This window comes from Leucoraja erinacea, chromosome 26 (genome assembly GCF_028641065.1).
Source record: "Leucoraja erinacea ecotype New England chromosome 26, Leri_hhj_1, whole genome shotgun sequence".
NCBI classification, from domain to species: domain Eukaryota; kingdom Metazoa; phylum Chordata; class Chondrichthyes; order Rajiformes; family Rajidae; genus Leucoraja; species Leucoraja erinaceus.
In genome coordinates this window covers 7316782-7330013 of record NC_073402.1, presented here as the reverse complement: position 1 = coordinate 7330013, position 13232 = coordinate 7316782, and the positions used below count along the sequence as shown (strand labels likewise).

General features: G+C 43.1%; 1 protein-coding gene across 2 annotated transcripts in view; it reads left to right on the top strand.

The window, feature by feature from the left end:
- Positions 1-13232, top strand: part of mtf1 (metal-regulatory transcription factor 1) — a 61753-nt gene that overhangs the window by 5372 nt on the left and 43149 nt on the right. For both annotated transcript variants that reach the window (XM_055656070.1, XM_055656069.1), the window contains one exon: positions 12796-13034. In XM_055656070.1, the coding sequence (XP_055512045.1) occupies positions 12796-13034 (239 nt within the window). The remainder of the gene's footprint in view (positions 1-12795; positions 13035-13232) is intronic.

Here is a 13232-nt window from a genome sequence, read left to right as displayed (position 1 = left end):
ACACAAACAGTATCCTATACACTAGGGACAGTTTACAATTTTGCCAAAGCCAATTAACCTACAATCTTGCATGTCTTTGGAATGTGGGAGGAAGCAGGAGCATCAGGAGAAAACCCACGCAGTCACAGGGAAAACGTACAAACTCTGTACCAACAACACCTGTAGTCAGGATCGAACCTGGGTCTCTGGCGCTGTAAGGCAGCAGGTCTACTGCTATGCCACTGTGCTGCCCAGGGCACATCTTGGGAGAAGCAGTGGTGACTTTAGCTAATTCTATCAGTGTGAGCATCGGATGCAAGAATTGGGGACTGAAATGGCCCTTTGCCATTCTTCAGGGTCATGGTTAAATTTCGACATCCATTTTCCTGCACTATCCCCAAAATCCTTGTATTACCTTTGTATCTGCAAATGTTTCAATCTGTTTTAAATGTACTGAATTTATCTGAGACTGCAGCCCCCAGATTTTAAACTTCTCAGCTGGGGGAACCTTGCTCTTTGCACCCACCCTGTTAAACTGTGTAAGGTTTTTTTCCACTAATTGGATCACATCAATCTTCTAAACGCTAGAAAATACAGACCATATTTCCCCAATCTCTCCTTGTGGCAGCCCCCCCCCCCCCCCCCCCCCCCCCCCCTCACCATTCCCTGAATCAGTCTTGTGAATATTTTGAATGTCCTGTAGCATTCCCTCTGTGAAAATGAAACCGCAACTGTATAGAATACTCTGGGTGCAATTTTACCAATATTCTATGTAATTGCAATGAAACTTATTTTTACTCCTCTATTCAAATCCTACAATCTAAGCCAATATATAATTTCTCCAACTTGCGGCACCTGGACGCTAGCTTCCAGTGTACAAGCATACCAGACTCGAACAACAACGATCTGTCAGTCACCATTTAAAACGCTCTGCTTTTCTGTTTTCTACCCTGAAGTGGATTAACTCAAATTTCTCCAAATTATGTTCCATCTGGCACATTCTTGTTTAGCTTGTATTTATTTCCTTGAGGTTTTTTTAATCATCCACCTTCCTACTCATAATGCTGGCTGTTTTTGCATTGTCAGTAAATTGAAAACAGGGCAGCACATTGGCACAGCTGGTAGAGACACTGTCTCACTGCCAGAGGCCTGGGTTCAATCTTGACCTTGGGTGCTGTCTGTGTGGAGTTTGTACATTCTCCCTGTGGTTGCATGGGTTTCCTCTGGGTACTCTGGTTTCCTCCAACATCTTAAAGATTTGTGGGTTTGTAGGTTAATTGGTCTCAGTCAAACTTCCTGCTACGGTATGGGGAGTGGATAAGAAAATGGGGTAATAGGGAACAAGTGTGAACATGTAATTTGATGATTGGCATGCTTAATGGGCTGAAGGGTATGTTTCCATGCTCTATCTCTAAACTAAACGTGACATTAGAGTCCCCTCAGCTAATGTGTAAATGTAGATAATGAACAGATTGGTCTCAAGAACCATCCCCTGCAGTACCCCACTATTCACATCATTCTGTTTATATAATGCAAATCTCAGTCCATGCCAGGGAATAACACCAATGGTGCGCTAACTTTGTTAACCAACTCCTGCACGAGTCCTTCTTGAAAACCTTTTGAAAATCAAGATCAAAGGCCACTTGATGGGGACTGACTACTAATGTTTGTGAGGGACAAAGTCAGTTATTTTAAGAAGATTTAACCATATATTAAGCGACAAATTGGCCTCAATGGAGTCATAAATCTGACGATAAGTGCAGTGTGCTCAACACAAATTAATGTAATACAAAACTTGTTTGTACTTTCTAAGGTGTAAGAGTACTACTTAAAAAAATAAAACCTATTAATGACAGGAAGTTGATGATAACAAAGCTGTATAAAAGCATGGAAAAAGACAATACTAACACACATCTTGTGGGGAGGAGTGATAGAATAAGCAATAACATTTGATCAATAGTTGATGAACTACAAAAATGCAATGTTAAAATAAATTTATTTGGGGCATCACAATCGGTGCACCTTAATAACACAATGCACCAAATGGCCTTGTTCTGAAATACTAAAACTATGATGGTATAATTCATCTTTGGAATAAAAGTTTGATCAATAGCAATGTAGACCCATTGAAAACATGGTGGCGGCATTTAAAAAAAAAACAATAACGAAATGGCAGACATTGAGTACTTTGCGTTATTATTTGTAATAAGATGAAGAGGGAAGTAAAAATAAAATACTGAGGATCCTGAAAATCTGAAATGAAATAATACTGGGAATACCCTGCAGGTCTGGCAGCAGATGTAAAGAGAGAAAAAGAGAAACAGGATTAAGATTTTGGTTTGACCTGTTATTCTCAAGGGTCACCCAAGAGGATACAAAGTTCTGCATCCTAATAAAACAATATTGCTTTGGAAAATGCAACCAACTGCAATTAATATAAACAAATATTTGGTAGTGAAGAATATTATGGGACTATATTGATACGTTTCCAAGATCAGAAGGTTAATATTGCAGAGCTTTAAAAGATCTGAAATGTTCAGTGATACTATAAATCTATGATGTTATAATTCATCTTTAAAATAAAACATTGATCAATATCAACGTGGGCAATATTTAAAGTCATCCTCTGTTTTTATCTGAGGGAGATGGGACCATTCTTTTAGATTAGAAAATGGATATATTGCATCACTTCACTATTTAATAAAAGAAAGCAAGAGGGAGAATTCTGCACAAGTTAACCTGACAAGTATTGTATAGAAATTATTGGAATAAGAAACTTTAGCAGTTTCTTTCCACAGATGCTGCCTGACCTTTTGTGTATTTCCAACTTTATCTGTCTTTATTTCAGATGCTTGACATCTGTGAAGATTGTTTTCTATTTTAATGAACATTTCCTTTATTTCTTCTTTACTTTACATGAATTCTCCTTTCCTTCCCTAATGCAACCTGCTTTAGCATATCCCAATTACAAAATGCTCTGCTTACTTAAAGCCCTGTCCCACGGTACCAGTTCATTCCAAGAGCTCTCCCGAGTTTGCCCTGATTAGAACTCGGAGATTTACGGTAATGGCTACTCGTCGGTACTCGGGGCTCTCATGGACATTTTTCAACATGTTGAAAAATCTACACGAGTCTTCCCGTGCTTACCTGCCGTTAGCAAGTCTTCCCGAGTACCTGCCAGTTATTGTTACGAGCCGCTAAGAGACGTATCTGAGCTCCGACGTACCCGCTACGTTCATTCTCCGTGCTTACCATGAGTTTGATTTTTTTTAAAACTCGGGAGAGCTCTTGGAATGAACTCGTACCGTCGGACAGGGCTATTAAATCAATCCAGTGTGAAACGTTCATAAATATTGAATGGGTATGATTGTTAGCCATTGGTTTCTTTGTCATCATCAGATCAAAATTCTCACCTATAGAAGCAGCCAGAACGCATGATGTAGTACAAAATCTAATGAATTTGATTAATAATTGGTACGGAGAAGGGCTTTCCTGCTCTTGTCCAAGATAATGCATTGGAATCTGTTATCTCAGATGAAAGGACAGACAGGTCCTTTTGCTTAGCATCTCATCTGCAAGACAGCATCTTCAGTGGTGCCATATTTCCCCTCACCTAACACTGAAGTATCGGAATAGTTATTTGTGCTTAAGTCTGTTTGGTTGTGGCCATGGAGCATAGTCATCTGATTCAGATTGCCATTTGATATTGTACTAAATGCTAAGTTTTGGCTGCTCCTGTAGGTGAGAATTATGATCTCTGAGGATGACCATGAAACGAAGGGCTAGCAGTCGTACCCATTCAATATTTATGAAAACATCACACTGGATCGCCAAACAAGCACACCGGTCAAAAACAGGTTGCATTAGTGAAGTATAGTAGAATTATTTAAAAGAAAACGATTACAGCATACTGTCTTCACAATATAAATTTGGTATCTGCTCAGAGCAGATCATAAGTTTCAATAGGAGTATTGTCACTTGAAGCTTACTTTCAAATTAATAATAGTTACTGGAAGCAAGTTTAAAAAAACTGCTTCAATGAATGACTAAGAGAATGTGTCAGCAAGGGTACCTCATTCTTTTCTGTGTTTAAAACATATAAACTGATTTATTTTGATAAACTGATCAAGTATTTAAATTGCATTCAAATTTTGTGAATGCTTTGTTGCATATTTGACTATGTGGAAGTTCTTGGATGTTACTGTGGTGGCTCCCTTTCATGTTGCTTCTCAATTAATCTTCCATAAGACAGGCTCATAGAGTCTGCACGATTCACTCATGGCTGATCTATTTTTCAATCTCAACCTCATTCCTCTGCCTTCTCTCTCTAACCTTTGACTAACCCTAGCCATTAATCCTGAATCTTTCACTCTCAACTTAAAAAATAACCAATGTCTTGATCTCCACAGCCGTCTATGTCAATGCATTCCACAAACTTGCCACCCTCTGTCTAAAGAAATTCCTCCTCATCCCCATTCTAAAGGTACGTCCTTTTAGTATGCCCTCTGGTTCTAGACTCTCCTGTGACTGGAAACATCTTTTCCTTGTCCACTCTATCTAGGCCATCCATTATCTGGTAGGTTTTGATGAGAACAGCCTCACCCTTCTAAACTCCAGCGTAGTAATTGTTGTATTAGATTGCTAATATGTCAGAAGATCCTTGAAATTCGTTCTCTGCCAGATGAAGGCTAAATTGTATTCCTGATACTGTTTTATCACCCCACCAAACCCAGGGCAAAAGGACAAATTAAACCAGTCACTACAGTAAATGTTTTGTTTGTACTCTGACACACCTCATGGAAATGTGGAGATTAATCCTTCGACTATTTCATCATCCCAGAATTTTCTGGGAATGGCGAGTTGCGTGTGCTTGTTCTCTCCTTAGGTAGGCACGTAGCTCAAGTGAATCTGCTGTCTTCACTTTCCCAACAAAGATGGTTCCAATGTGGTCAATGAAACCCTTTGTGGCAAAGGCCATCCAATTGTCAGAACCATCATGCAGCAGAGCGGAAAGAAACTCAAGAGGTAGATAGAGCTCTCAGGGCTAACGGAATCAAGGGATATGGGACAAAGACTGGAACGGGGTACTGATTGTGGATGATCAGCCATGATCATATTGAATGGCGAAGCTGGCTCAAAGGCCTGAATGGCCTACTCCTGCACCTATTGTCTATGTTTCTATGTATCTATGCATCTACAGTGCCCCCCGTAATATTTGTGACAAAGACCCATCATTTATTTATTTGCCTCTGTACACCACAATTTGAGATTTGTAATAGAACAAATCACGTGGTTAAAGTGCACATTGTCAGATTTTATTAAAGGGTGTTTTTATACATTTTGGTTTCACCATGTAGAAATTACAGCTGTGTTTCTACATAGTTCCCCCCATTTCAAGGCGCCATAATGTTTGGGACACATGGCTTCACAGGTGTTTGTAATTGCTCAGGTGTGTTTAATTGCCTCCTTAATGCAGATATAAGAGAACTCTCAGCACCTAGTCTTTCCACCAATATTTCCATCACCTTTGGAAACCTTTATTGCTGTTTATCAAAATGACGACCTAGTTGTGCCAATGAAAGTCAAATAAGCCATTATGAGGCCAAATAAACCCTGTGTCACTGGATCTTGGACTTTCTGAAAGAGAGACCGCAGTCAGTCCGTGTTGGCAAGAACACCTTGGGCTCGATCACGTTGAGCACTGGCTCCCCTCAAGGCTATGTGCTCAGGCCACTCTTGTTCACACTGCTCACACATGACTGTGCTGCCAGATTCAGGGACAATCTATCTACATTACTAAAAGTCTGTTCTTGACCGGTTTTGGCCATCTGTGCTGCGATTTCTGAGAGAACGCCGCCACCTACGGCCGTCATTTTTGGCCACCTTGCTCAGAGCCCTCCTCCACCATATGTGTGCTGAGGATTTTTCCCGTCGATGAAAAATGACAGAGATATTAATGATTTTACAAAATTCCCCATTCTCTCTGCTGCCCCTGCTGCCGGCAGGGGGGAGTGACTATAAAATCAGGAAGTGGTGTGCGTCAATCAGTATCTGCAAGCTGGAGGAAGGCAGAGGGTCACGTTTCTCTGAGCTGTGAATAACACTGAACACATGACTACTCAAATGTAAGTGTCCTTAGTGGTTCTAAAACACTTGCAGAATGTGTCTATTGGTTCTAAAATAATCTCTCCCCCCCCCCCCCTCTTCTCCCCCCCCCCCTCTTCCTCCCCCCCCCCTCTTCTCCCCCCCTTTCCCCCTTCTCCTCCCCTCCCCTCCCCTCCCCCCCTCTCCCCCCTCTCCCCCCCCCCCCCCTCTCTCTCCCCCCCCTCTCCCCCCCCCCCCCCCTCCCCCCCTCCCCCCCCCCCCCCCCCCCCCCCCCCCCCTCCCCCCCCCCCCTCCCCCCCCCCCCCCCCCCCCCCCCCCCCCCTCCCCCCCCCCCCCCCCTCTCCCCCCCCCCCTCTCCCCCCCCCCCCTCTCCCCCCCCCCCCCTCTCCCTCCCCCCCCCCCCCCCCCCCCCCCCCCCCCCCCCCCCCCCCCCCCCCCCTCCCCCCCCCCCCCCCCCCCCCCCCCCCCCCCCCCCCCCCCCCCCCCCCCCCCCCCCCCCCCCCCCCCCCCCCCCCCCCCCCCCCCCCCCCCCCCCTTTGCCAGTCAATCTTGGCCAATTCATGTCTCATACCCTCAAAGTTACCTTTCTTTAAGTTCAAAACCATTGTTTCTGAATTAACAATGTCACCCTCCATCCTAATGAAGAACTCAACCATATTATGGTCACACTTGCCCAAGGGGCCAGGCACAACAAGACTACTAACTAACCCTTCCTCATTACTCAATACCCAGTCTAAAATAGCCAGCTCTCTCGTTGGTTCCTCTACATGTTGATTTAGATAACTATCCCGCATACATTCCAAGAAATCCTCTTCCTCAGCACCCCTGCCAATTTGATTCACCCAATCTATATGTAGATTGAAGTCCCCCATTATAACTGCTTTGCCTTTGTCGCAAGCATTTCTAATTTCCTGTTTGATACCATCTCCAACTTCACTACTACTGTTAGGTGGCCTGTACACAACACCCACCAGCGTTTTCTGCCCCTTAGTGTTTCGCAGCTCTACCCATACCGATTCCACATCCTCCAAACTAATGTCATTCCTTTCCATTGCGTTAATCTCCTCTCTAACCAGCAACACTACCCCACCTCCTTTTCCTTTCTCTCTATCCCTCCTGAATATTGAATATCCCTGGATGTTCAGCTCCCAGCCTTGGTCACCATGGAGCCATGTCTCCGTGATCCCAACTATATCATAATCATTAATGGCTATCTGTACGTTCAACTCATCCACCTTATTACGAATACTCCTTGCATTGAGACACAAAACCTTCAGGCTTGTTTTTACAACGCTCTTACCCCTTATACAATTATGTTGAAAAGTGGCCCTTTTTGATTTTTGCCCTGGTTTTGTCTGCCTGCCACTTTTACTTTTCACCTTGCTACCTATTTCTTCTACCTTCATTTTACACCCCCTGCCCCTCTGCTCTTGTACCCATCCCCCTGCCACATTAGTTTAAATCCTCCCCGACAGCAGTAGCAAACACCCCCCCAAGGACATTGGTTCCATTCCAGCCCAGGTGCAGACCGTCCTGTTTGTATTGGTCCCACCTCCCCCAGAACTGGTTCCAATGCCCTAAAAATTTGAATCCCTCCCCCTTGCACCATTTTTCAAGCCACGTATTCATCTGCAATATCCTCCTATTTCTGCTCTGACTGGCCCGTGGTACTGGTAGTAATCCAGAGATTATTACCTTTGAGGTCCTACTTTTAAGCTTATCTCCTAGCTCCCTAAATTCATCCTGTAGGACCTCATCCCTTTTTTTACCTATATCGTTGGTGCCAATATGCACCACGACAACTGGCTGTTCACCCTCCCCCTCCAGAATGTTCTGCAGCCGTTCAGTGACATCCCTGACCCTTGCACCAGGGAGGCAACATACCATCCTGGAGTCTCTTTTGCGGCCGCAGAATCGCCTATCTATTCCCCTGACAATTGAATCCCCTATTACTATTGCCCTTCCACTCTTTTTCCCCCCCTCACGTGCCGCAGAGCCACTCATGGTGCCATGAACTTGGCTGCTGCTGCATTCCCCTGATGAGCAATCTCCCTCAACAGTATCCAAAATGGTATACCTGTTTAGGAGGGAGATGACCGCAGGGGACTCCTGCACTACCTGCCTGCTGCTTTGCTGACTATTGGCCACCCGTTCCCTTTCTGTCCTCTTACCTTTTACCTGCGGTGTGACCAACTCGCTGTACGTGCTGTCCACGACTTTCTCAGCATCGTGGATGCTCCAGTATGAATCCAACCGCAGTTCCAATCGTTCAATGCGGTCTGCCAGGAGCTGCAGCTGGACACACTTCCTGCAAACGTAGTCACCAGGGACACCGACCATATCCCTGATCTCCCACATGTTGCAGGCTGAGCAAACCACGGGGCCAATCTCCACCGACATATCCTACTCCCAATTTAACTATATTAAATATTAAAAAAACACAAAACTTTATCCGTTAAACTTTACTAATAAATACTGTACCCTTAACTCCCAGAATCCTTAACCTAAAGGCAGAAATGTAAAAATGTAAACCAATCAGAGGCTTCCCCCAGACTCCTTCTCTGGAACGTTGGCGATTTGGTCGCAGGTACTCCTCCCCTCTCACCAACGGCTCCCTGGGCCTCTGTGGAAACAAGCCCCGCGGTGTATTTTATACTTACAGCGCAGGTACTCCTCCCCTCTCACCAACGGCTCCCTGGGCCTCTGTGGAAACAAGCCCCGCGGTGTATTTTATACTTACAGCGCAGGTACTCCTCCCCTCTCACCAACGGCTCCCTGGGCCTCTCTTACAGGGGAACGGTGGAATCTGTACTCACGAACTGCATGAACACGTGGTACTCCAACTGCAACTGCTCAGACAGGAAGGCTCTGCAGAGGGGAGTGAGGGGAGCAGAGAGGATCATTGGCGTCTCCCTACCCCTCGGTACAAGAACTGTTCCAGAGCCGCTGTCTGAATAAAGCTCTGAGAATAGCTAAGGACTAACTGCACCCCCTCCACACACACCTGGATCTCCTGCCATCAGGCAAGAGATACTGTAGCATCAAAGCCCGGACTACCAGACTGCTAAACAGCTTCCTGCCACAGGCTGTGAGGCTGCTAAACAGTCACTCCACCTGATTCTGCGGCTTTGCACTGACAATTTAATAACTCTGGCACTAGCCACTCAAATGAGTTGCCCTGGACATTTTAATGATCGTTTTAACTGTATTTTAATGTTGCTGTTTTACCTGTTTTTAACTATTTATACTGTTTCATCAGGGACTGGATTGTTTTTACTGTTATTGTGTGTGAAATGTTTTAAGTTTCATGTGCGATGCTCCGGTATTCCCTGGGAAACGTCTTCTCATTTTGCACTGTACAATTGTTGCTTTGCAAGATGACAATAAAGGTTGTTTGATTGAGACTAAGAAACAAGAATAAAACTGTTAGAGACATCAGCCAAACCTTAGGCTTACCAAAATCAACTGTTTGGAACATCATTGAGAAGAAAGAGAGCACTGGTGATCTTACTAATCGCAATGGGACTGACAGGCCAAGGAAGACCTCCACAGCTGGTTACAGAAGAATTCTCTCTATAATAAAAGAAATCCCCAATCCGACAGATCAGAAACACTCTTCAGGAGTCGGGAGTGGATTTGTCAATGACCACTGTCCGCAGAAGACTTTATGAACAGAAATACAGAGGCTACACTGCAAGATGCAAACCACTGGTTAGCTGCAAAATTAGGATGACCAGGTTCCAGTTTGCCAAGAAGTACTTAAAAGAGCAACCACAGTTCTGGAAAAAAAGGTCTGTGGACAGATGAGACGAAGATTAACTTATATCAGAGTGTTGGCAAGAGCAAAGCATGGAGGAGGGAAGGAACTGCCCAAGATCCAAAGCATACCATCTCATCTGTGATGTTATGGCCTGGGCATGTATGGCTGCTGAAGGGACTGGCTCACTTATCTTCATTGATGATACAATTGCTGATGGTGGTAGCATAATGAATTCTGAATTCTACATCCTACTTGCTCAAGTTCAAACTAATGTCTCAAAACTCATTGGCCGGCGGTTCATTCTACAGCAAGACAATGATCCCAAACATACTGCTAAAGCAACAAAGGAGTTTTTCAAAGCTAAAAAAAGGCCAATTCTTGAGTGGCCAAGTCAATCACCCGATCTGAACCCAAGTGAGCATGCCTTTCATATGCTGAAGAGAAAACTGACGGGGACTAGCCTCCAAAACAAGCATAAGCTAAAGATGGCTGCAATACAGGCCTGGCAGAGCATCACCAGAGAACACACTCAGCAATTGATGATGTCCATGAATCGCAAACTTCAAGCAGTCATTGCATGCAAAGGATATGCGACAAAATACTAAACATGACTACTTTCATTTACATGACATTGCTGTGTCCCAAACATTATGGTGCCCTAAAATGGGGGGACTATGTATAAACACTGCTGTAATTTCTCAATGGTGACACCAAAATGTATAAAAATGGTCTTTATTAAAATCTGACAATGTGCACTTTAACCACATGCGATTTTTTTTTATTTTTTTTTTTCTTTATTAAAAATCTCAAATTGTGGTGCACAGAGGCAAATAAATAAATGATAGGTCTTTGCCCCAAACATTATCTATGTAAGCTCTGGTCATCCATGTTTTGGCAATTGACTTCTTATTGTGTATGGTGTGCACAGCCTAAGGTTGTAGGTCATCTTGTTCTATTTGTTTGTGCACGTTGGGTTGATTGCATTAGTCGAAACAGAGTGGACCACATGAAGGTTGCAATCTCCCACCCTGGCAATTGACTGAATCAGGCTAATAAAGAGCTTGAATGTTTCAGACATTAATAAACATTCATAAACATTTAAATAAGCACCATTTCAATTTAATCATGTTGATTAATGAAAAGAAACACAATGATATTGAACAGTTATAAAATCTGCCTTCTGCTCCTGTAGATGTAGCGGTCCATGGAGAAGAAGGGGAACCATACACCAGCAATGACCTGCCCTTGAATGGCAGCTGAAAGTTGGTGTTCTGTCACTGGATTTCCCACATATGGGAAAACATTACCAATCACTTCTCAATGTCCAGACCTCTGTATGTTACACAGTACCCCTTTAGCTTCCTGATGGTTATGGAAGGAAGCTTCTCACAAGATCAATTCTAAAATCTTTTGGAATGTGCGTATTTATCTACCAAATGGGCCTGCATCTTGTTGCTTTCCTGGCATATGGAATGGATTTGCTCATCAATTTCTGGTGAATCAGACAGAAGAAAAAGTTGTGTAGGAAGGAACTGCACATGCTGGTTTAAACCGAAGATAGACACCAAAAGCTGGAGTAACTCAGTGGGTCTCTGGAGAAAAGGAATAAAAATAAAAAGGACCATTTCTTTTCTCCAGAGATGCTGACTGACCTGAGTTACTCCAGCTTTTTGTGTCCATCTTCGAAGAAAAAGTTGTGAGGGTCTTCCCATGTGAGCAGAAATGCTCAAATTGTTCCTAATGTAGTAGTGCAAATCTGTGGCCATTCTGTTTGCAGAGATTGCCGCTGATATGTGCACGTCAGATCCAGTAACTCGTTTGCTGGGTTTGAGGGTATTGCCTGTGGGAGGCTTATTAGTTTGGACATGAGGAGAACTTACTGCTGTTCTTCGAATGCTTTGATTTGTTCTTATTTGCTAATTCAAGCAAATTGATCCTCGCTTCAATGATTCATTTGGAAGGTAGCCCCACTTATTACAACAATTCCGTAAATGCATTGAAATGCCACTTTTGATTTTGTTCTTGAATATAAATTAAAAGTAGAAATGTTGCAACTGAAACTATTTGTTTTGGGAATGTTTGCAACATGTTGAATTATGACTGGATTCAATGATAAGAATCTGAATTGCAACATCTCAAATGTGGGCTTATGGCAGCAACACTGAATTGTCTATGCTGATGAATGTATCACTAAGGGGAACGACATTTTCAAAGTCCTTGTAATCAATAAATGTTTTCACTGGTGGGAGCAGTACACGGTTGTTGGTAAAGGTAAACCGAGATTCTTGAATCTTTAAGTGTTATCAGGATAAACTCTCATTGTTTTAGGTGAATAAATGTCAACCCACATACTTTGTATTTAAGCTGTTCTCTTGGAAATGTGCTGAGGCAGTAGTTTCATTTCTCTACTGCTGTGATTGACTTTTTAAATTTTATTTAATCATGGGATGTGTGCTCCATTCAAAACCAGACAATAGTGTTAAGTCATCACTTTAAGTACTGTAGTCCTTATGCAGTAAATGTTTTTTTTGGATAGCTTAACCAGCAAGAGCAAGAAGGACCAGTGTATCAGACCTTGCATGCTATGGGGACAGCTATGTTTTGGAGGATCTTATTGATCTACCTTGGTAGTTCAGGTTATTTTCCATTGTTTTAATATTTCTGCTATTGAATGGCGTTTGGACCTGCTAATATGTCTTTAATGTTGAATCTTGGAGGTGGCTTGCATGGACTGACTACCTGCACAGTTGCATTTCCTTTGAATTCTTCCAATTGCAAACATTTGTGGATTGCGATCAAGACATTTAATACCTAAGATTCAATTTGTTGCCTTTCGTCGCAAAGTTGATAGTTGTATGGTTGATTTTAACTTTAAAACATATTAAATGATGTGCTTAAATTCCAAATGGAAATTGGGTAATTTGAAGTTTTTAACATTTTTCTGCACATAGGTCAAACGATATCAGTGCACATTTGAAGGCTGTCCACGTACGTATAGCACAGCAGGGAATCTACGGACACATCAGAAGACTCACAGGGGTGAATACACTTTTGTTTGCAACCAGCAAGGCTGTGGCAAGGCCTTTCTCACCTCTTACAGCCTCAGAATTCACGTCAGAGTCCATACCAAGGAAAAGCCATTTGAATGTGACGTACAGGGTTGTGAAAAGGCATTTAACACACTATATAGGTAAGTTGATTACAACTATGAGTATGCTCTCATCCATGTCTGAATGCCGTATCCAGATATTCACAGAATTTGATTAACGCTGCAGTTCTACTGGTGTACTGCTGTGTTACACTGAGTAAGTGGTTGTTATTTGGATGAATTGTGTCAATCCATTTACGATCTGGTCTAGAATCCACAAATGTTTTATTGTCTATAAAA